Raw genomic sequence first — 24,904 nt, 5'->3', positions numbered from 1 at the left:
ATTAGGAAAAGTTAAGGAAGATGCAAGGAGTGCCTGAGTGCTCACACAAACCCCTGTGCCTCCCTGACAGATCTGCTGCGAACTGGAAGAAAGCCAGAACCCTTGCCTGGAGCTGGAGCCCTTTGAATGTGGCTGTGATGAGATCCTGGTGTACCAGCAGGAGAACCCGTTGGTGACCTGTGACCAGGTGCTCCTTCTCGTCAAGGAAGTCATCAACAGGAGGTGTCCAGAGATGGTCTCCAACAGCCGGACGTCCTCAACGGAAGCTGTGGCAGGCAGCGCCCCACTGTCCCAGGGATCTTCCGGGATTATGGAGCTGTATGGTTCTGACGTAGAGCCACAGCCCAGCTCCGTGAATTTCATAGAAAACCCTCCAGATCTCAACGATTCTAACCAGGCTCAGGTGGATGTAAACATCGACCTCGTCAGCCCAGATAGCGGGTTGGCCACCATTAGGAGCAGCCGTTCATCCAAGGAGAGCTCGGTTTTCCTCAGTGATGACAGTCCAGTGGGAGAAGGTGCCGGGCCTCACCACAGCCTCCTCCCAGGGTTTGACTCCTATAGTCCCATCCCCGAAGGAGCAGTCCCAGAGGAGCATGCCCGGTCTGGAGAACACAGGGAATCCTTTGACCTCTTCAACTTTGACTCAGCAACCATGGCTTCTGGGCAGTCCCAACCATCTTCTCATTCTGCAGACTACTCTCCTGCAGATGACTTCTTCCCCAATAGTGATTCATCAGAAGGACAACCCCCGACGGGGCCTAAAGAAATCAATGGCATAGGGATGGACATGTCCAAATATTCATCCAGTTCACTTTTGTCAGAGGCTGGCAAAGACGACCTTGTGGAATTTGATGAGGAATTTGTTCAGAGACCAGAAAGTCCCAAGGATAACTCTGAAAGAAATGCGAGCCTGACAGGTTTTGTGGGAGATAAATCTCCTTCACCAGAAAGGCTGAAAAATATTGGAAAGCGGGTCCCACCAACACCTATGAATAGCTTTGTAGAAAGTTCACCATCCACGGAAGAACCAGCTCTACTCTACCCAGAAAATGTGACCCCAAAAGCAGTAGACACGGGTCACATAGGGCCGCCTCAGACCCGCGCACGGTGCAGCAGCTGGTGGGGTGGCTTGGAAATTGACTCTAAAAATATTGCAGACACATGGAGTTCTAGTGAACAGGAGTCTGTCTTCCAGAGCCCCGAGTCATGGAAAGACCATAAGCCAAGCCCAGTGGACAGGAGAGCCTCAGATTCTATATTTCCACCAAAGAGTCTCGAATTCCCAAAGTCAAGTCCCTGGGAGTCTGAATTTGGTCAGCCTGGGCTGGGCAGCCACAATATTCAGGACCAAAATGAGGAGCACTTACAGTTTCAGAACGTGCCCACAGAGAAATCGAATCTGCCCAGCGCTTCTCCTCAGGGGGCACACCACCTGATCGAAGACTTTGCTGCCTTGTGGCGTTCTGATCGCTCTCCCACGGCGATGCCGGAGCCGTGGGGAAATCCCACGGAAGGTAGGGAACCAGCCGCTGCGGTGTCATTCCCAGCCTGGAGTGCGTTTGGTAAAGAAGATGGCACCAAAGCTTTGACAAATACCTGGAATCTGCACCCAACGAGCGGCGAGACGCCTTCTGTGAGGGACCCGAGGGAATGGGCCATGGCAAAAAGTGGGTTTTCTTTTCCTTCGGAAGACAATTCACCCAGTGAGGCAAATAACGAAGCACCCCCAGAAATCTGGGGTAAGAAGAACCACAACTCCAGGGATAATATCCTTATATCTGGAAACCCCGGATCCGATCTGGACCACGCGTGGAATAGTTCCAGACCGACAAAGGAAGATCAGAATGGCTTACTGGATCCAAAAATTAGGGGGGAGGTGTATGAAAAGGTAGACTCCTGGAACCTTTTTGAGGAGGGTATCAAAAAAGGAGGGTCAGACGTCCTGGCACCTTGGGAAGATTCCTTCTTATACAAATGTCCCGATTACAGTGCATCCAACGTAGGGGAAGATTCGGTGCCCTCCCCCTTAGATACCAACTACTCCACATCTGACTCCTATACTTCGCCAACATTTGCTGGAGACGAAAAAGAAACAGAAAACAAGCCATTTGCCAAAGAGGGACGTTTTGAGTCACAAGATGCTAACTCTGCCACAGGGGAGACTGAAATGCCTCCCCAGTCGCCGCAGCAGCCACCTAGAAATCGAATTAGTTCAGGTCCCGGGAACCTAGAAATGTGGGGCTCACAGGATGCAGATACCAGTTCGGAAACAAATGTCACTTACAACTCCGAGAAGGATTTACTCAGGACGGAGCCCACAGATGATAAGAACATCTCCATGGAGGATGACATCGGGGAAAGCAGCCTGTCCAGTTACGACGACCCCAGCATGATGCAGCTGTACAATGAAACAAACCGACAGCTCACGCTTCTGCACAGCAGCACGAACTCCCGCCAGGCGGCCCCTGACAGCCTCGACTTGTGGAACAGAGTGATTCTGGAGGACACGCAGTCCACTGCGACCATCTCCGATATGGATAATGATTTGGACTGGGACGACTGTAGCGCGGGGGTGGCAATCTCCAGCGAAGGTCAAGCACAAGGATACATGACTGAAAGCGCTGAACCGGAGACCCGATTCTCGGTGAGACAGCTGGAGCCATGGGGTGTGGAGTATCAGGAAACAAATCAGGGGGATTGGGAACTCCCCGCATCTTCTGAGCACAGCAAGGACACTCCTGCCAATGGATATCACACACTGAATGAAAAAAGTGGACAGCTGATCGCAAACAGTATTTGGGACTCCGTCATGAGAGATAATGACATGTCTTCGTTAATGTTACCAGGCCCCTCATATGTCACAGATTCTGAACAACACAAATCTCCTTCTGGAACTCCCAACTCATCAGAAAAAAATAAGGACAGTTGTATCCCAGACATGCTAGAAGCCTCTGGAGCCAGTGAGTCAGGTGCCCTTGATCCTGATAAGCAGGACACGTGCAGAGGAACCCTGCCACATGATGCGACATCCTTGGCAACCAACTTTGAGAATCCAGGGCATTTTGGACCCTCGGATCCATGGAGAGGTCCTAGCTGTGGACAAAGCGAAGGTGAGGAGGAAGCCCGTGGAGCCACTGCTAGGGAGCACCTCCGTGAGGAGGAGATGACAGACGGAGCTTCGGAGCAGTCTGGACAAGGGCAAAGTGACCGGGAAGGCTCTTCCCCGGTTGCATCCGAACATCAAGAAATCTGCGATGAATCCGGGAAAATCAACTCTCTCTCAGTCCCTTCCAGCCCTCAGACTGAGGAACCCCGGGAGATTTTAGAGCACGAGAGGGGGTCTTACAATCCAGGTTCCTGTGATGTGCGCGCAGAAGTGTCCACAAATGACCTGCGGGCAGAAGAGACCTGTGACAAGCACCTCCCGTATTGCAGAAATTCAGATGACGCCACTGACACTTCCAGTGGGCTTGGGCTGAATTTAACAAAAACTGTATCTTTACCTGAAATGAGTCTTGAGAGCACTGAAGAGTGTAACGTTCTGGAACCAGAGAGAGTGAACCCAGAGCCACGCCATGAATGTCCCCAAAGCCTTGACATTTGGGATGGCTCTGTAGACAGTGATGTGCAGGTCAGTGTCCCAAATTCCGAGATTACTAAGAGTCTTGAAGTTGAGAGTACTGAAAACAGCCTTCCAGGAGCTTCTTCATCGGGAAATTATCGCAGAGATAGTATTTCTAGTGAGTATACACATTCGAGTGCATCGAGTCCTGGCCTAAATGATTCCTCAGCTCCACTGCCTTCCTGGGAACACGGACCCAATATGGGGCATCAGGAGCGGAATCAAGATGATTGGAGCAAACAGAGTCACCAAGAATCTGAACTAATTACTACCGGTGGCCAAGTAGAAGTAATTACTGAAATGGAGGACCCGGACAAAAACAGAATGGACAGGTTTGAAAAGAGCTTCGATCTCAAGGTTCCTAAATTTTTAGAGATTTGGAATGACTCAGTAGATGGTGATTCCTTTTCCTCTGTATCCAGCCCTGAAACAGGCAAATGTTCTGAGTATTCCGAGGCATATCAGGAAAGGTATGTAGTGGCTAGCCAGCAGGAGAAAAATGACCATGACCTTCCTAAAACCGTGCAGCCAGAGGATGCCAAGTTCATTTCAACAAGCTCAGGTTCTGATGACGACAGCATAGGTGATGAAGAGTCGGTGGAGAAAGAGGTCCACTTGGGCACTTGCCAAGTTGCTCAGAGCGACCCCAGAGCTTGGGATTCAGTGAATGAACCTAGTAAGTTCTTGGCCACCGCTGATCCCAAGTCTGAGGAGTGTCCTGCGTACGTAGGCAATTCAGAAGCAAGAGAGAACAAGCCAGACCCATTCTGTGACAACCAACAAAGCAGCCCCGATCACTGGAATTTCTCACCGCTAAAGGAGACCAAACTACAGGTTACAGCAGTGGATACAGAGATGAGATCTTCTCCAGAAACAGGGAAGACGGGAGAGACCATCTGGCAGCTATCTCCCAAAAGCGAATCAAAGAATGAGAATTATTCCAAACTGGAAACACTTGGCTTCTCAGCTGAGTGCTCCGAGCGGTGGAATGCCTCTCTACAAGAAGGACGACCGATGGAGAGCACATTTGAAAGCGAATTGCCCAACCCAAGTAGTGTGTTAGAGATGAATTCTTCAGTATACCACAAAGTGAGTCCCTGGGGAGTACCCACCCAGGGTGATATTGAACCCATGGAAACGCATTGCACTCAGCCCTTCGGTGATGAACACCGGTCACCCTTTCTGGAGAGCAATGAGGAGAACTCCCATGAGCAACTCTGGAACATTCAACCGAGACAGCCAGACCCAGAAGTGGATCAGCTTGGCCAGCTTGTGATATTGGACCAAATCAAAGAAAAGGATGCTAGAGAGCAAACCTTCTTGTCTTCTGCTGGTGAACAGCTGACTTCCGAAACACCTACCCAAGAGCAGCAGTGTCAGAATACAGCGCTGTCCGTCTGGGATCAGCCAGACTCAACGTTTACTCACACAGATGAAAATGAATGTGTCATATCTAATGTTTTGACTGTGGAGTGTCAGGAAACAAATTGGTGGGAAGAAGAAAAATCGTACCCCAGTGAAATAACAAATTCCAGCATTGCCTCAGAAGATTTCCCGGCTGTCAGTTCTTCCACCCAGTTGATAAAGAAGTCAGGCTCTGAATGGGATGTCTGTCCTCCTAGGGAGAGCCCCAAAGGCACATTTGTTCCAGATATTTTACATGGCAACTTCCAGGAGGGTGGGCAACTGGCCTCAGCTTCACCTGACTTGTGGATAGATGCTAAGCAGCCCTTCAGTTTGAAAGCAGATGGTGAGAATCCAGATATACTGACCCACTGTGACCGTGACAGCAATTCTCAGGCTTCCAACAGCCCTGATATATGCCATGATCATGAAGCAAAGCAAGAGACTGAACAGCTCGTCAGGGCTGGAGTGGGACCGGAAGGGGAAGCCAGTGAGTTATATCTCACCGAGCCAAAGATGGATGAAGAACCCAATCGGGAGCCTGGGCAGGAATTTGTCCCGTACGATTCAGAACTATATTCTGAAAATGTAATCCCACTGCCTGCGATCAGTGATCAAGTGAACATAAGTGGCTCATCTCAGCCTGCCTCTCACAGAGGTTCTCCTGAACCTTCTGAAATAAATGGTGAAGGCAATACAGGTTTAAAAGCAGCAGACAAAGTTGCTGCCCCAGGTGTAGCACAGGCTTTGGAACTCGTCGACAGAACAATCCCAATGACGGAAAACGTGGGGACCGGTATTTCTGTAACTCTCCAGGAGCCTACGATGGACAGCAACAGCTTGTTGGTGTCAGAGGGCCTCTCTCCTGAGAGTCAGACAGATGCAGGAGCCTTGTTGGACGAGGAGCAACTTTTTGCTACTGAGAATTCTGCCACGGTTCCTGACGCCCCGTTAGCTTCAGACACTTGCCTGGACATAAGCGAAGCTGCCTTTGACCACAGCTTCAGCGATGCCTCAGGTCTTAACACATCCACGGGCACAATAGATGACATGAGTAAATTGACATTATCTGAGGGCAATCCAGAAACGCCAGTTGACGGGGATGCAGGGAAGCAAGAGGTCTGTTCGTCTGAAGCCTCGTGGGGTGATTTCGAATATGATGTCATGGGCCAAAATATCGATGAAGATTTAATGAAAGAGCCTGAGTATTTTCTCTATGGCGGTGACCCTCCCTTGGAAGAAGACACCCTGAAGCATTCGCTGGCACCTTACACACCCCCCTTTGATTTGTCCTATCTCACAGAACCTACCCTTGGTGTCAAAACAACAGAGGAAGCCGAGTCTCCAGAGGATGAGTCTCTAGGGGCCGAAGCAGCCGAGATGCTGCTTTCCGCCCTTCCTGATCAAAAAAGCAAAGAAAACCACGCCGAGACCCCCAACAGACAGCCTGGACAACTGGTTGTCCTGCATATTCATGAAGACCCCGAGTCCGTTTCTTTGCCAGCAGGAGCCCACCCCAACCTTGAGTTGTCTCCGTCCAACATCGACTGGGAAGTAGAGACAGATAATTCGGATTCACCAGCAGGTGGAGACGTAGGACCACCAAATGGTAAGAAACAACCCATTCCTCCACCCCCAGAAACTGCTGTTTTCACGCAATTAACATATTTGTCAACTGAGCTTTTCCTACCAACGCGGGGAAGAGAGGAACTAACTTCATTTGCAATGCATGCCTCCCCTAGTCCTGTGTCACAGCAGTCATAATGTCTGCTGCTCCAGTAATACCTTTCTCAGAGCCTATGAGAAAATGAAACAGCTCTCCAAAAAAACAAAACAAAAAAAACCCCTAAAAAAGTTCTTAAATTTCTCTCTCCTTAGATGGGGCATTTGCAAAGATCGCACATCTCATGATGTGTTCATGAAGGCTTGTTCTCCTCTTCTCTCCTTCACCTTCCACTTCTAGGTGCCAGCAAGGGAATATCAGAATTGGAAGAAGAAAAAAGAATTCCGACCCAAGGGCCTGAGCAGGTAACAGCGGAATCCAGGGAAGAAAGGTACACAGAGAGGAATGAAGATAATCACGCGGCACACATGGGTTACATACTTGTCAACCGTGAAGAAAATTCACCCGCAAAGCCAGAGGCCTGCGAGGCAAGAGAAAACACATCTGAATTAGACGAGTTTCACTTAGGTTCTGAAGAAGAAGAGATGCCAGGAACTCAGCTGGCCGGCTTCCCGGATTCATGTCAGCTTGCCTCTTTAAATGAAAGACGAGATCATTCTGCAGAGAGACTGTCTCCCCAAGGTGAGAAGAGATCGGCTCTTGAAAGCCCTGGGCAAGACCAGAATTGGATGGTCTTGGGCCATAGCGAGGTTGGTGACCAGTCATTGGAAGCTAGGAACTCAGGGCCTGGATGGGCTGGCCAAGCTGTGGAGTCAACCTCTGATTGTGGCGTGGGCGAGGGTCCCCAGATGCAAGTTCTAGGAGGCATGAAGCCTCTGGAATCCTTAGCCCTAGAGGAGGCCTCTGGTCTGGGCAGCCAATCGCGGAAGAGCAAGAGCCGGGACGGGGCTGACCCGGATGCAGTTATGCTGCAGGCTGTCGCCCATGACAATGAATGGGAAATGCTTTCACCACAGCCTTCTCAGAAAAACATGATCCTTGAAACGGAAATGGAGGAGGAGACAGAGTTTCTTGAGCCCGGAACGAGGAAGCTGAGACCGAATGGGTAAGCAGAAAGCTAGATTTATTTATTTTTTCCCGAAAAACATCGTATTCGAAAACTGGGGAAATGGTGAAGGCCTGTGGAATACGAAGAATACGTGGATGATAGGAGCTTTGCTTCTATGTATTGCAAACCCTCAGGAGAAGCAGCTGCTATGTGGCCACAAAGACAATGATACTTTGTGTGTGTGTTTAGCCAAAAAAGCCCCTTCAGTGTCCACCCAGAGTCTGTACTTACCCTTCCAATCCTTCTTACACCACCTACTCAATACCTTACTCTTACCTTACCTTACCTTATCTTACCTTATCTTACCTACTCTTACCTTACTCTTAAATGGGCATCTGGAACCAGAAAGGGGAGGGCAGTTTGCTCACAGTATCTCAGTTAATGTTTCCAACACCCCTGAGGCGTTGGGTATTATTCCCTTTATTTTGCACACGCTGGTGAGGGCGCCTCGAAGAATCAGAGTGAACCCTCTGGGCTTCAAAGGTTTTTCACGTCCAAAGCCAATAGTTTTCCAGCAGACACACTGCCTATCTTACATAAAAGGCACTTCTGATTTTCTGCGATACCTACCTGACTCCTTGGGGCTAAGGAGACGCCTCAGCAGGCTCAAAAATCTCAGTGGGAAACCCTCACTCCCCAATTGGCTGGAAGATTGGCAAACAAGTGATTCATTTGTTCGTTCGTTCGTTCGTTCGTTCATTCATCATATGGTGTCTGAGCCTCTGCTTCGTGCGAGTTTCTGGGCAGCTGGTGGATATATAGCAGGGAACAGGATGTGATCTCTGTCCTCAAGCTCCAAGGCCCTGTTGATACCAATGAGGGTTGTTCATTTCTTTTCATTTGTCCCGATAAAGCCCTCTTGCTCCCAGGGACAAAAGGGAAAATGTGACCAGTAAAGGAGAAGGTCATCTTTCCTCTTTAAAAATACAGTGGAGGGGCGCCTGGGTGGCTCAGTCGGTTGAGGGTCCGACTTCGGCTCAGGTCATGATCTCGCGATTCGTGAGTTCGAGCCCCGCTTCGGGCTCTGGGCTGACAGCTCAGAACCTGGAGCCTGTTTCAGATTCTGTGTCCCCCTGTCTCTCTGCCCCACCCCTGCTTGTGCTCTCTCTCTCTGTCTTTCAAAAATGAATATACATTAAAAAAAAATTAAAATACAGTGGAAAAGAAGGTATCTTTTTCCTACTCATTTAGGGAGTATAAAGAACTATGCATACCATGTACTCACTGTGAGTCGAAGAATCCAGATTCCAGCCTGGCTCTGCCATGACTGGTTATGTATTTTAGGATTAACCCTACGCTCAGATTTCGTCATGCATAAAATTGGTGGGTTGGGCTGGAGGATCTCAAGGCTTTCTTCAAGTTTCCATTTGTGTGAACTTACTTTGTGTGTAAACAGACTGTGTCCGGGAGAGCTGTGGTGTTCACAAACGACATTTCCCCATGAAAGGAATACAAAAAGCAAGAAGGAACAGCAGGGGTAGAGAGTAAGGGTTGGGAAAGTGCCACAAAGAGTTAAAAGCTGGTCTTCAAGTACAGCTTCGGAAACCCAGACCTCTTCAGTTGGCCTCATCTTTCTTTCTCCCTGTCAAGCTATTTCCTTCCCGAGAGACCCCAGATCCGTTATCTGAAAGAGAGTAGCAGATGCATCCCAGCAGCCCTGCTGGCATTGTTCTAGATTGAGCTAAGAACTCAGGCAGCCTGGGCTTGGCTGAGCTGTGGTTGGCATCTCGTCTGCGTTTTGCACGTGTTCCCGCAACCCCGCAGATGACCCTGTTCCGTGTTACCATACCCCCCCTTTCTTTCAATACAGTTTCTTGGCTCATAGTTTTCTGCTCAGCCCCTGCAGTAATGAACATTTTCTGACGACCGGGGGAGGGGGGCAGAATCTCCTGCTGGCATTTGTATTACCTTTTGCGTAAATAATTAACTCTCAATGTATTTAAAAGCTTCCCCTCTGTGCTAGGTTTTGAGAGGGTGCAGAGTTGTCTAAAACAGTGATTCTCTAAGTAGGGTCCTAAAATCGGCAGCCTCCGGGTGCCTGCCTGACTCAGTCAGTAGAGCATTCGACTCTTGATCTTGGGGTCATGAGTTCAAGTCCCACGTTGGGGGGTAGCGACTACTGAAGTCAAAAAATAAACCCAGCAGCCTCAGAATCACCTGGAGCTCGTTAGGAATACGAATTACTGAGCCCACTCGAGGCTCTTCCTGAACCAAGAAGTTGAGGTGGGGTCCAGCCATCAGTGCCTTAACACAGGTGATTCTGCCGCACGCTTAAGTTGGAGAACCCCTGGGCTAAAACTTACTCCCAATGGGAGGTGACAGTTTACTAAGGGAATCAAACACAGGTGAAGAGGTGGCTAATAGTGTAACATGTAAATCAAGATAGTTAATGACCAACACATGTATAAATATGTATCACGAGCACTTGTCAGGGAGCACAGAGCCCTGTATATTACCTGTCTATTACCATGGCAGGAATCACACAAGGAAGGAAACTGATGTTCGGAAAGTTGAATCACTTGCTGTGGTTTCCAGTTAGAAAGTGAAGAAGCTGGGATTTGAATTTAAATCTTTCTGTGTCCAGGGTGTGTGCCAGTGCTAGTAAACTAAGAGGGGGGAGGCATCGGGGCGCCTGGGTGGCTCCGTCGGTTAGGCATCTGACTTCGGCTCAGGTCATGATCTCACAGTTTGTGGGTTCGAGCCCCGCGCTGGGCTCTGTGCTTACATTTCAGAACCTGGAGCTTGCTTCAGATTCTGGGTCCCCCTTTCTCTCTGCTCCTCCCCCACTCTCACTCCATCTCTCTGTCAGAATTTAGAGAGGCATTTATACAGGGTGCTTTCGTGGAGGAGGAATAAGGGGTGGCCTGTTATCCAACAGCATCAGGAGGCAGAGTGTCCAGGGGCCCCAATATGTTAAAGGGCCCCTGCAAAACTCTGAAATGCTCAATACGTTAAAGGGCCCCTGTGAGACTCTGAAATGCTTTTAAAACCTAAAGAAAAAAATGATTATATTCCTGTGTGGATTATAGTTTTTTCTACCAATGCAGGTGTAAAATAAAAGTTTTGGGTTTTTTTGACTGAAGGAAGGAGCTCATGAAGGTAACAGTGCCTAAGGCCCAGCAAAGTCATACTGTGGCCATAAGAGGTGTAATTCAGGACAGGTGTTAAAGGAAGGTCATAATCTGGAAAAGCAAAGAAGAGGGTGAGAGGTCAGCCAAGTTGGCTAGAAAGAGTGAGGGGAAGGAAACCATGGACACAGGAAGGTAATCCCAGAAGCAATATAAGATAGTCCTATTTTTCCAACTAAAAATCTGGAAACATCTGGCACATAATTTGATCATAGGACAGGATCAAGACTGTCCTGAAAAAAAAAAAAATTGGGTTTTCAAAATTGGGCGCCTACGTGGCTCAGCCCATTAAGTGTCTGACTTCGGCTCAGGTCATGATTTCATGGTTCGTGAGTTCGAGCCCCACCTCAGGCTCTGTGCTGACAGTGCGGAGCCTGCTTGGGATCCTCTGTCCCTCTTTCTACCCCTCCCCTGCTCTCTCTCTCTCTCAAAAAAAAAAAATATTTTAAAAAAAACCACAGAAGTGAGCTGATAGTGTATGCAACATGACGTTTCAGCCACAAACTGGCTTCTAGCCCTCCCCTCCCCCAGCTGCACCCCCTCACTCAGCTCCCACACCGTTCTGAGAGCAGCAAGCCACATTGTCAAAATTCGAGGAAGCTTTAGGAGGTGGCTTTTCCCCTTGTACTCCACTGACTGCCTCTTGTTAACAAAACTTGTTATGAGTGTGGGAGGGAAACTCTCCCTTGAGATTTTCAGCACCGTGTTCTGGTTCCCAGGCCCAGTCTTCCCTCTTCCCAGAGACTTTGCCAACACCCCGGTCACGCTCCAGCAGTACAGCCGCCAGCTCAGAATCGCACAGCAATTCCCGAGACAGGGATGGGTATGCCTGATCTTCCCGATGTGGTCACAGAGAACATCGGCACAGTCGTCTGCAACAAACACAGTTTTCTTAAAATGAAGAGCCATTTATGTGTTTATTTTAAAGAAGGCAGGGTTGCAAGGGTGTCGTGTGAAAAAAAGGGCAACGTGATTATGTCCAAGTCAGGTTTCTCCAGCAAAACAGAACCAGTAGGAGCAATAAGAGATATCTCTCTATCGATCGAGAGAGAGACAGAGGGAAAAGCATTTCAAGGAATTGGAATCGACTCACCAAGGTTTAGGGACTGACAAGTCCGAAATATGGAGGACAGACAGGCCAGCAGGCTAGAACCTCAAGCAAGAGTGGTTGCAGTCTGAATTCTGCAGGACAGCAGGCCGGAAACGTAGGCAGGGTCTCTCTGTTGCAGACTTGAAGAGAGTTCCCTCTTTTTGGAGAAACTTCAGACTTTGCTCCTCAGGCCTTCAACTGACTAGATAAGGCCCACCCACATTCTCTGAATAATCTGCCTTATTCAAAGTCTGCTGAATCTGCCTTATTCAAAGTCTGCTGATTTCAGTGTTAATCACATCTAAAAAAATACCTTCACAGTATTATCTGGACTGGCGTTTGACCAAATAACCGGGCACCGTAGGTAGCCTAGCCAAGTTGGCACGTAATATTAATGATTGTGGGTTATATTCAAAAGCCTGAACAACATGCTAAAGGAGCATGAAACCGTTAACCTTTGTAAACTCACCACCATCTGAATTCTATAACAATGGGATGATCGATGGACAAATATCGATCCTTGGGTCTTGGGGTAAGGAAAGAGCTGTGCAGGCTGATAAAAGGAAATAATTTCCAAGCAGAGCAAGAAAACAGACTCTGTGTGCCTGGTCTCTTGTAGATACATGCACACGGGAGGGCCGCAGGGCAGGGAGAGGCAGAGGAGAGGTGATTGAGGGGGAGATCTGGCGCCTGTGCTTTTGAAAAGGTATTTAGAAAGAACCTGATCCTTGTATTTGTGGAGCTGTAGCTTGTCGTCTCGCTCCGGGAGGTGAGTTATTTGGTACTCCCTAAAGTAAAAATGACCTTCAAACACAATAGACGTCATATCCACACTACCTGCTTCTTATGGTCATCTCTGTGCATTCTTTCTTTTTGCATGAGTAACATTGGCCTTTTTTTTTTTTTTTTCTTCCCCGTGACACCATTAAATCATTATACGGTTTTCACGAGACCTTCTAAACCCGGACTTTTTCTGTCTGGGACTTACGGTTGAGGAATTAGCACGTGGGGTCTTACCCCCAGGTGAATGCTGAGAATAAAAACAAAACAAAACAAAAATTTTAAAAACAGGTAAAGAAATAACCTGACTCTTTCCGTGTTGGGTAATGATACGTTTGGGTGCTCAGAAGAATCCGGCTCTTTGAGCACATGCTACCCCCTCTCTGGGTCTTGCTGTTTGGACAGGCTGATGCCCAGCTGCACACATTTGCCCTTTCTCCGAGGGAAGCCGATACCCCATCAACTACAGCGTTGCCTTGTTTATTCGCGGTTACGTGGCTTTGCCCCGAACCAACCCTGGAAGACCAAGCTTGGCACTGAGTATGCGTTCGTTTATTTTCGTAATTCTATTTGATCACTTGGTGTGTTATGTTTGGTGGCGATTAAGTATCATTAAAAGTTCTTTAAATCTGCGCTTCAATTCAGGCCTTCGTCTCCCTAAAAAAAATTTTTTTTTTTCGTGTTTATTTATTTTTGAGGGAGAGAGAGACAGAGTGTGAGCTGGGGAGGGGCAGAGAGAGAGGGAGACACAGAATTCAGAGCAGGGTCCAGGCTCTGAGCTGTCAGCACAGAGCCCGACGCGGGGCTGGAACTCACAAGCCTTGAGATCATGACCTGAGCTGAAGTCGGACGCTTAACCGACTGAGCCACCCAGGCGCCCCTTCCTTTTGGGGCAAAAAAACCCAAAAAATTCTGCTTTTTTTTTTTTTCCTCCAATTCTCTCCACCAGCCCCTCCTACCTCTCCACCTCTGGCCAGCCCTACCCAGAGCAGACTTCAAATAAATCTGCTCGCACAACTGCCATTTGAGACAAATAGGGCCAGTTTTATTATCCCAGCTTCATAGATAAACAAACCAACTCAGCAGATGAGCTGTTAATGTCATCCAGAAATGAGAAAGTGGGAAAACAAGGACTGGAAGTTATGTCTTCTCCCTTCCAGCCTAGTGCTTGTGAGTAAGACACAGAGGCTGAAACAATCATTTTTTTTTTTTTTTTTTTATGTAATTCTGTAGGTGAATGCATTTCTTCCTCCTCCCATTGTCCCACGGAGGGGTGCATCAAGTGTAATGGGCAGAATTCTCAGAGTGTGATTTGGAGAATAACTGAATCCAAACTCGCCTCTGACTCTTCCCACTGTCATGCGACCTACTGAGCCCTTTTCATGCCTGGACACGTATTTCACACCACAGCAGATTAGTGACGGTTCCTGTGTATCAGTGAGCTTCTCCCCATCTGTGGTTTGCGGGCCAACTCGTGTGGCCAGAGGCCAGAGGGAGGTGAGAGAATCAAAACCCTTCGAGGTGCATCTGAGTTTTCCCAACTATTTCTAGATGTGGTAGCTTGTGGTAAAGGATTGTTACAGCAAGAGAAAGCCCTGAACGCCAAGATGAGGTGGATAGAGCAAGTCAGCTGTCCGTGGGAGGAACACCCACCGAGGAGCCCTTTCGTGTTGTGTTGGCTTCTGGTCTGAGGAAGAATCCAAGGTATTTCTCCAGCTGGAATGGTGAAATGTCAGAACTAAAGTCAGGAAGAAAAAAAAAGACTCCCAGGAAAACTGATGGCATTTGAGAAAGACGAGAAGTCATGGCGTTCAAAAGCAGGATATGTTTGTCTGTCAGGGACCCAGCAGGAGAGAGATGACACATTCAGATGAGGACAATTCGAGAAATATTTAATAAAGGGGGTATTTGCAAAGACAGAAGCAAAGTGTGAGGAATTCACAAGGAAGGGTGTAGTAACTCAGGAAGAGAAACGGTATAGCTGTTATCTGAGGCCTGGGGGGCGGGGGTTGGAAGGGGAGGGTGATTATCAGAAGCGAGAACAGGAATTTCCATTTCCCTGAGAAGAGCAGAGAGGCCTAGTGTGGAGGGGCACAGCCGGCCAGGGAAGAAGCCCGACGAACTTTTAGAACCAGGGCTGTCAAAAGTCACCCCAGGATTGGGTCACACTTTGTGGAAATCCACGCTGTGCCAGTGGACGAGACTGGGATGCTGCCTCCCCTCCATTTTAACCGTTGGTTAAGGGAGGTGGCTTCTTTTAATGGTCAACATACGCAAGTTTGGTGCTAGGTAATGGCCAGGCAGCAAAATTTTTAATTCACTCCCATAAACTATCTCAAAATGTTGATCAACCGGAAGATTGAGTGAAAAACACGTAACGCCTATGCTTCTATACAAGTCCCCGACTCTGCCCAGGGTTAAGTTCAAGTCAGCAGAAAACTATACACTTGCCCCATGTCACAGAGGATACGTAAAGTCTCTCTATCCTATATATTTTTTTGTTGTATGCCATTGGCTCATGCTGACGGAAGACGTTAAGTCAGCCCAGTGAAACTCATCTCTATGGCAAGGATGTCGTTGACAGCATGACTTCCTAATCGGGGAATACCTGTGCTCTTGTGAGCGAATCCAATCCAGTCTCCATCCTGACTGTTAAGGAATGCGACTTCCTTTAATTAATAGCACTTATATAACTGATCACGTTTATCCTTTTGAGTTGGCTCCTTGAACGCTCACATTTCACAAATGTATCACTCGCCCCTATCGAATGAATAGAATTCTGGAACACTTATTATATTCATCCAAGTCCTAACTCCATGATGTGATCCTATCACTATTTTTCTTTTTCAGCTACGTTTTTTAAGGCTTGTTTAAAAAAAGTTTTATTTATTTATGTTGAAAGAGAGTGAGAAGGCACGGGTGGGGGAAGGGGCAGAGAGAAAGGGAGAGAATCCCAAGCAGGCTCTGCATTGACAGTGCAGAGCCTGACACAGGGCTTGAACCCATGAATCCGTGAATGAGATCATGACCTGAGCCGAAACCAAGAGTCGGACGCTTAACCGACTGAACCACCCAGACGCCCCTCTTTTTCAGCTACTTTTAAGTCATGTGATGGTGGTGGATTTTTTTTTTTTTAATGTTTATTTATTTTTGAGAGAGAGAGAGAGACAGAGACAGAGCGTGACCGGCGGAGGGGCAGAGAGAGAGGGAGACACAGAATCGGAAGCGGGCTCCAGGCTCTGAGCTGTCAGCACAGAGCTCGACGGGGGGTTCAGACTCACAAACCATGAGATCATGACCTGAGACAAGTCAGATGCTCAACCGACTGAGCCACCCAGGCGCCCCTAGTGGTGGATTTTTACATATCTATTAATGTCATTAAATGCATATATCCTGTTCATGCTTCTTCTGAAAAGACTTCTTTTTTTTCCCTTGCTTCTTTGCCCTTAGCACCTCTTTCAAGTCCTTGCTCTTTCTCCATCCTATTTCCTGCACATTGAAATTCTTCTTTTCACTTAAGACCTAGACCAAGATGCCATTTCCCTCCTAAAACATTCTCCATGGGGCGCCTGGGTGGCGCAGTCGGTTAAGCGTCCGACTTCAGCCAGGTCACGATCTCGCGGTCCGTGAGTTCGAGCCCCGCGTCAGGCTCTGGGCTGATGGCTCGGAGCCTGGAGCCTGTTTCCGATTCTGTGTCTCCCTCTCTCTCTGCCCCTCCCCCGTTCATGCTCTGTCTCTCTCTGTCCCAAAAATAAATTAAAAACGTTGAAAAAAAAAAATTAAAAAAAAAAAACAAAAAAAACAAAAAAACATTCTCCAGCCTCTTCAAACAGAAGGAAACCCTTTCTCTCCTGAATCGTCCTAGGCTTTGCACCTGTTTTGTGGCCTTCCTCACGTTCTGCCTCCTGTTGTATTTATCAGAGTCTTTCTTATTCAGGCGCCTGGATGGAAGCCACTAGAGGCTGTGGTTATGGTGCATACATCTTTATTTCCCTCATTGCTGCAAACAGCGTTGATACTCATAAAGTTGTGGCTTCGAGTCAAATATTAATTGAAGGGGGAGAGCAAAGTCATTTAGATGAGGGAATCGTAGAAACCTTAGTGGAGAATCTAGTTTCCTTCTGTCACTCAAAATCATTTAGATTTTCATAAATGACATTGGCCTGGGGTTTTCCTTCATCATCTGGCTCTTGTCTAGTTTGGGAATCAAAGTTATATGCTTTATGGCACCATAAAACAAACGAGGGAAACTTCCCTCTTTTTTCTCTTCTTTGGAATAACTTGTATAATCCAGGGGGATCATCTAATACACGAGGATTGAGCAGTATTTATAGAACCATCTGTGTCTGTTGCTTAGTTGGAGGGATAGATTTTTTTTACTGGTAATTTTATTTCTTGGTGATTACCAGTCTATTCAGGTTTTCTAATTCTTCCTGTGTCAACTTTGCTATTTAATATTTTTCTGGAAAATTGTCCATTTCCTCAGTTTTCCAAATCTTCATAATAAAGTTGTTCATGTATTATTGTTTCCATCTGCAGCTACATTCTTTTATTCCTAATATTATTTATTTGTATCTTCTCTCTTTTTTTTCTTGTTCAGTCTTTCTAGAGATGGGTTCATTTTCTTTTTTTTTAACATTTATTTATCTTTTGAGAGCTTGAGAAAGAGCGTGAGCTGGAGAGGGGCAGAGAGAGAGGGAGACACAGAATCTGAACCAGTCCCCAGGCTCTGAGCTGTCAGCACAGAGCCCGATGCGAGGCTCGAACTCATGGGCGGTAAGATCATGACTTGAGCTGAAGTCGGACGTTTAACTGACTGAGCCACCCGGTGCCCCAGAGATGGGTTTGTTTTCTGATAACTAGATTTGATCTTTATTGTTTTCCTTTTGTTTTTTGTTTGTTTTCCACTTTATCAAATTCTGCTTTCATCTATTTTTTTTTCTCGACAACTGATGGTTTTCTTCCCCTCAGTATGTTTCATGGTCTTTGTATTTATCTCAGAGGTCCCCGCTTTAGCCCCTGAGCACCAGTTACTATTTGCTTCTGCCAGCATCTCCGTAATTGAGCTACAAGTTCACACAGTGCCATAATACTTACGTTCCCCTACTGTTCACGAACGATTCCAGTCCAAGACAGAAATTGAAGATTGGAATTACTTGTCAGCCCTGGATCTTTCAACTAGCATTATTGGACATGGCCTCCTTCTCCACTTATTATAACGATCTGGCTGAGTATAGTGACCTCCCCAAGCCCCAGTACTCTCTCAGTCCAGCACACAAACGCTCTACTCGACCTTACAAGGCGGCCTTGCCCTGGTCGGCCCAGATGGATCCTTCAACCACACTCCCGTCTCCTATCCACCTGGCCCTACAATCCATACTCCGCTGACTGTCTTGAGCGAGACCTTTCAAATGTAAATATCTTCCTTTCACTACCCTCTTTCTTAAAACCCTCCAATGTTCTCTTATTTATTTTGGAATATAATTCTGATTCTTTACTACAAGCCTATAAGGCCCTATGTGTCCTAGTCACTGCTTACATTTCTGATCAGTAAGAGCACTCTCTCCCTCAACCCTGAGGCTTGCACACCAGACCATTTCCAATTTAGTGATTTGGTGCCAGCGGTACTCTCTGTCTAGAACTCTCTTGACATGGCTGGCTTATTCTTATCCTTCATGCCTCCCCGGAGAGCTCTTTCTTCTATAACTACTCCACCTCCAATGGCAGAATGTGTACGGCCAAGTTATTCAACGCAGAGGTTCTCAACGAGGGGCGATTTTGCCTCCCCACCTCCCCACCTCCAGGGACACGTGGCAATGTCTGGAGACATTTTGGATTGTCACACTGGGGCAGATGCTGCTGTCATCTAATGGGCGAAGGCCTCGGATGCTGCTACACACCCTACACCACACAGCAAAGGATTATCCAGCCCGAAGTGTCAGTATTCCCAGGGTTAAGAACCCCGTTCTTCCCACTGCCCTGTCTTCTGCTTACTTGTTTAGTTGATTTTGTTCTGTCTCCACGTGGGAGAATGCACTCTGCCAAGTTGTTCCAACACAGTTTGCCTTGAATGAAACTGATAACCTCTGGTGTTTGCTGCTTCCTTTTCCAGGGGACATGTCGTAAATTTAGCTTGGGAGTATCTTAGTTTGGGCTACAACAGATTCCCACAGATTAGGTGGCTTATAAATGACAGAAATTTCTCACCGCTTTGGAGGCTGGAAATCTGAAATCAGGGTGCCAGGAAGGTCAAGTTCCGATGAGAGTCCTCTCCTTGGTTGCAGACTGCCAGCTTCTCATTGTGTCCTCACACGGTGGTGGAGAGAGCAAGAGAGCTTTTCCGGGGTACTTCTAGAAGGGCACTAATTACAGGGCGCCTGGGCAGTCAGTCAGTTGAGCTTCCAACTCTTGATTTCAGCTCAAGTCATGATCCCAGGGTGTGGGATCGAGCCCATTGTCAGGCTTTGCATGGAGCATGGAGCCTGCTTGAGATTTTCTCTCTCTCTCTCTCTCTCTCTCTCTCTCTCTCTCTCTCCCCCTCCCTCTGCCCTTCTCTCCTGCTGCTCTTTCTCTCTCTAAAATAAATAAATAATAACAATAAAAAAAGAAGGGCACTAATTCCACTCATTAGGGCTCCACCCTAATGACTTCATCTCCTCCTGATTATTTCCCCAAAGCCCCACCTCCACCATCCGTCACATGCGATGCGGGAGTAGGGTTTCAACAGGTGAATTTGGGGTGGGGGGTGGGGGGGGACACGAACATTCATTTCATAAGAAGGATATGTACCTTTTCAGATGTTGCAAAATCCATCTTTCCCCTTCTTTTGAAATTTAAGACTATAACTACCTATTTTTAGTGTCCTTATACTTCTTCTGGCAGCCGTTCCCCCAGGAGATTCTTATCCCCTTTCGCTTTTCTTAAAGTGATATTACCTACTTCTCTCGGCCTCCTGGAGAAGAGCAGGTGTGCCTGTTCAACTTGGCCTCTACCAGTTTGTCCCGAGAAGTAAAACTGTTCTACTTACTTACTCGTCTCTTATCCCATCAGCTCAGGTAGCAGTTGACAATGTATATCTTCAAAGACCTTTTTTATTCTTTTTTTTAACCTTAATTTATTAAACGATGATTTGAATGTCTTGGGCTCTCAAAGCATAAAACTCCCCTGGAGAATTTGACGGCTGTCACACCCTATTTGTCTATATAATGATCAGGATGCTACTTCTTGCATTTAAGAAGTAATTCTTTTTTTTTTTTTAAGTAATTGTAACTGCTTCAGTGCAATGGATAAAATAATACATTTCCTCAAGTGTCCGGGTGATTCTGAGTTAGGGCTTTTTTGCCCTGGTGCTGTCTGAGAGAACATCCTGCAAGACAAAAAGACCATCATTGGTGAAAACAGTGTCCCACACTTCCCCCTTTAGTGAAGTGCCCCTTAAATATTTTAAAGATTTCTATGGTTGGCTTTGGGACTCAATCAACTTACATATCAGCTGCTGACTTTTTTTTTTAAGTGTTGATTTATTTATTTGGAGAGGGAGGGAGGGGCAGAGAGAGAAAGAGAGAGAGAGAGAGAGAGAATCCCAAGCAGACTCTGCGCTGTCAGCTCAGAGCCCGACTCGAGACTCGATCTCACAAATCCTAAGATCCTGACCTGAACCCTGAGATCATGACCTGAGCCGAAATCAAGAATCGGATGCTCATTCGGCTGCGCCGGCCAGGCATTCCCCAGCTGCTGACTTTTAAAACGGATCATAGGATAGATTTTTTTAGGATGATTACCGTGTCTATTCTGCAACATTTAGCTCCCCTTTCTGCAGCGGTCAGCAGTTGCCTTTTCCACCCGAGAGGGGAACTCCTAATGAGCTAACACCTCACAAAGACAAGACCCCCCGTGTTTAGCCTTCAACCTGGACACTCAAGGTACAACCCGCCCGAAAGCCCCCCCTTCTTCCCTGACAGCGTCTAGCTCGTCTTGGCTTTGGGAAACGCACTGACGCTTTTGGGGAGCCTCTGCCAGTCAGTGACCCTGCAAAGTCACACCTTCCTGATGCCCACCCCCACCCTTAGTCTCCTCCAGAAATTATTTCATCACTGCTCATAATTCTGAAGAATTTGGCAGGCTTTTCACTTAAAGAAAGATACAGACAAATTTCCTTCTTCCTCTTTTCCCTTCCTCACTGCCCTCCCACCGCCCCCAACAGCCATGGTGAAGAAATGAAATGCCCTTCATTTTAAGAATAGGAACTAACAGGGGCGCCTGGGTGGCACAGTCGGTTGGGCGTCCGACTTCAGCCAGGTCACGATCTCGCGGTCTGTGAGTTCGAGCCCCGCGTCAGGCTCTGGGCTGATGGCTCGGAGCCTGGAGCCTGTTTCCGATTCTGTGTCTCCCTCCCTCTCTGCCCCTCCCCCGTTCATGTTCTGTCTCTCTCTGTCCCAAAAATAAATAAAAAACGTTGAAAAAAAAATTTTTTAAGAATAGGAACTAACATTACTTAAGTACTTATCATAGCCAGGTCCTCTGCTGAGTAATTCACTTTCTTATTTTATTAGTAGTGGATCAATTAGAATAGTACCTAACACTGCCCTATCCCCCTATGGTAGTCCCTTCCCCCCCACCAAACAAACTAAAAGGTCATGTAACACGGAACTTCTAGCAATCCAGTTCTGGGGATGGTACCCACAGTTACTTTCTTGCATTGACAGTTTGCCTGATGGGGATCAGAAGTCTTTGGTTTGTCTGACAATATACTTTTTGTTCTTTGAAGAGCAAACAAAACAAATCATGCCTTTCTGTCATGTAAACGTTTCGTTCCTATTTCATTTACCTTAAGGATGTCAAATATTTCTGTTAGCCTTTTTAGAATTAATAATTGCATTTATAGCTAACATTTACTGTGCGTTGATTTTCACCTAAACTCTTTAAAATTTCTACCTAGATTGGCTCAGTTGGTTAAGCATCAGACTCCGGCTCAAGTCATGATCTTGCGGTTTGTGGGTTCAAGACCCACATCGGGCTCTGTGCTGACAGCTCGGAGCCTGGAGCCTGCTTCGGATTCTGTGTCTCCCTCTCTCTCTGCCCCTCTTCCGCTCACCTGTCTCTCAAAAATAAATAAGTGTTAAAACAAACAAACAAACAAACAAGATTTCTACCTAGATTCTCTTTCTTTAAAGTGCCATTTTTATCGGGGCACCTGGCAGGCTCAGTAGGCAGAGTGTGTGAATCTTGATCTCAGTGTTGTGAGTGTGAGCCCCATGTTGGGCACGGAGCCTACTTAAAATTAAAATTAAAAATAATAATAATAATAAAGTGCCATTATTATTATTATCCACCTGCACATCAGTGGTCAGAGGCACCAGGAAGTTTAGCCACTGGTCCAAACTCGCTAATAAGTAGTAGAAATTAGAATCAGACTTGGGCCTCCGACTTCAGGGTCTACCTGCTTTATGCCCACCCACCTGTCTTCCAGCAGCCAAAGCTGTGTGGTTCTTGGGCAAACATCCTAACCTTCTCTGGAACCGCCAGTGGGACTTTATGCACCCCATCATGCTTCCAAAGTCCATTTTATTACGGCCTTAGCCACTGTCCACGAAAATAATCACGCTGCCGTCTCACCGGGAATGCTGTGAAGCTATAGGACTTTTTTTTTTTTAAGATGTTTCAGGGAACTAGATTCCTTCTAACCTGTGCTTTGAGCCCATTCACATCCAATCTCACTCAGGAACAGGGGGTGCAGCAGTTTTTCCCAGCAGACACCAAAATCAAGGCGGCGTTTCTGACTCCACCACCTGGATGAGAGAGTAGTTTGTGCTCTCAGAGGAAACTCTGCACACAGCCCAGCTCCACCCCCAGCCCCAGCGTCAGTGGTGGCCGGTTCCCTGGGGGGGGAAAGGGGGGGATCTGGGAGGCAGGTGATCATCCTTATTTAGATGTGCCAGTGATCATGTGACCAGAAAATGGAGGCGAATCCGTATTTCCACTTAACTGTTCCAGAAGGGAGATGCTGAGGAGCTGTAAGGCAGCATCCTCGCCCTCCCGGGAGCCAGCCTCCTCTTTTCCTTCAGAAGGTAGGTGGGTCCCGGGGCGGCTCTGGGACGATCGCGTGTCTGAACGACAGATTGCGATGGAGAGTGTTCTCGCGGACGGGTCTGTTGTTGCTGGGAAGTTGGAGGGGGAGCAGGGAGGGGGATGGGAGGATGTGGGGGCTCCGCCCAGCCCCCTCGCCGGTGACAGCTGGCTCACGGCGGCTGCGTTTCATTCTGTATCAACTCGGACCGGAAAGGCTTGTGGTCTTTGACGCTATCCCCTGCCCCTCCCTTGGCAGTCAGGTAATTAGGGAACACAGACCGCACAGCTATAGACATTGTTTCTTCCTTTATGTCTAGGATGAAAATGGAGATAGAAAATCAGAGGAAGTGACAATTTGGGAACTGCTTAGGATATTAATTACAGTGGCTATTTGACAAGCGGATCGGCCCTGGCACAGTGGCATTTTTATTTTTCATATCCTTGCTAATAGTTACTGAAGCTGGTAACACACACTTCTTTTTTCAAATGAACCTTGTAATCCTTAAATCTTACCTAAGTTCTAAGCTGCGGATATAGGTCATCCTCAAAAATGGGCTTGTGTCGTTCTCTACCGCCTTTTCAGAATCGGGAGATACAGTACCCTACGTACAGCATATCAATATTTCACTGAGATACTAAGTCATATGAGAAACTAAAACAAAATGACCGCCTGGTCAATTTCAAGCAAGAAATACACAGGCTATTAAATTCCTCTGTGGAAACCAAAAAACAAAACTAGACCCCCACCTGGAAGTGATTTAAAAGTGATTGTTCCTGAGATCCGAGTACTGGTCTTGGTGGCTTAAGGGAGGGAGACCTCATCTATGTAAACCGCCCCCTTCTTTCATATAGGAACTCTTGATGTGGTGTCAGTCTTAATGCAAACTGCCTTGTGAGAGGAGCACAGCTCCCAGGCTTACCTACAACTGGGTGGCTGCCCCCAGGCCGCTCCCACAGAGAAAACGGGAGTTCTCACCCTGTGAGACCATTCCAAAATGTGCGATTTGATGAAAGTTTTCTTAAAATCATAACTGATCGTGGTTGCAGAATGTAAAATCTGGAATCATTAGATTAAAATTCCTGGTGATTAAAAAAAAAATGACCCATGACATTTCTCTTAATTGCTGAGAGACTTCTGAGCTTTATTGATTAATTACACATATTCAGGGTAGTAAAAGCTTGGTACTTTAGAATGGCTTGGACCTTGCTTTGCAATTCAGAGACAAATAAAACATTCAGCAGCACCCAGACATCCCCGAGACGGCGCTTTGTAATGCAAAGTTCCCCTTTATGTCCTGAATAAAGTAAAGCTTCAAAGATGCTTAAGGATAATAAGCCAGAGTCTTCTTTCTATTAACAAGAAGGCAAAGTAACGTTTTTCCATGATTAGGGTTCTCTTTGGTATATCCCAGTGACTTTCCATTCACATTCCATTTGGTTTTTCAGACTTGAATGGCTTTAGTACTGGGGAAAGATTTCTCTCTTATTAAAGGATCATAATACTTCCTTGACCTTTAGACTTCATACTTTCTTGCTAGCCGGAAGACAAGGGTGTGGGGTTTGCCCATAGGTTCACGTGGTCAATATAGGTTATGATGGGAAAGCTCGAGTTCACCTACAGCAAGTAAAAGCTTATTTTTGTTTTTTTGCTTTTTGTCTTTTTACCTAGTCTGGAATTGCTTGCCCTTTGTTTGACGCGCCAAGATCTTGTAGACAGAGGCTTGACGTGAACCATCTTCCCGCTAGAGTGCTTGAATTGCGGATAAGTTCCCAAGTATTTATCAATTGCAGTTAATAGTATAGCTGGGGAAAATTGGGCAAGGGGAAGAAGGGGCAGAGGGAAAGGCAAAGAAGGACAGATTCTGTCCCTGGTGTCCTGTCTGCATCGGAGTTGACAAAGAACATCTGGATGCAGGTCCTTCTGCATTAATAATGGCAGGAATCTTGGGGGTCCTGGGGGATAGATGTGCAAGCGAGGTGCAGGAAGGAGGAGAGGAGTGGATGCCCCCTATCTGAGGACCATTATCATTTGAGGGCTCTGGCAAGTCATTTGCCTACTATTTTGATAGTTTCCTGT

At 47.1% G+C, this 24,904-nt stretch overlaps 1 protein-coding gene across 3 annotated transcripts in view; it reads left to right on the top strand.

Moving 5' to 3' along the window:
• The window catches only part of PRUNE2 (prune homolog 2 with BCH domain), a 270,665-nt gene that overhangs the window by 185,309 nt on the left and 60,452 nt on the right, over positions 1-24,904 (top strand). For all 3 annotated transcript variants that reach the window (XM_049633842.1, XM_049633851.1, XM_049633832.1), the window contains exons 8-9: positions 71-6,638; positions 6,993-7,758. In XM_049633842.1, the coding sequence (XP_049489799.1) occupies positions 71-6,638; positions 6,993-7,758 (7,334 nt within the window). The remainder of the gene's footprint in view (positions 1-70; positions 6,639-6,992; positions 7,759-24,904) is intronic.

The sequence above is a fragment of the Panthera uncia genome, chromosome D4 (assembly GCF_023721935.1).
Source record: "Panthera uncia isolate 11264 chromosome D4, Puncia_PCG_1.0, whole genome shotgun sequence".
Lineage (NCBI taxonomy): Eukaryota > Metazoa > Chordata > Mammalia > Carnivora > Felidae > Panthera > Panthera uncia.
Note: the sequence above shows the minus strand (reverse complement) of the source record. Positions and strands in the feature narration are given on the sequence as shown.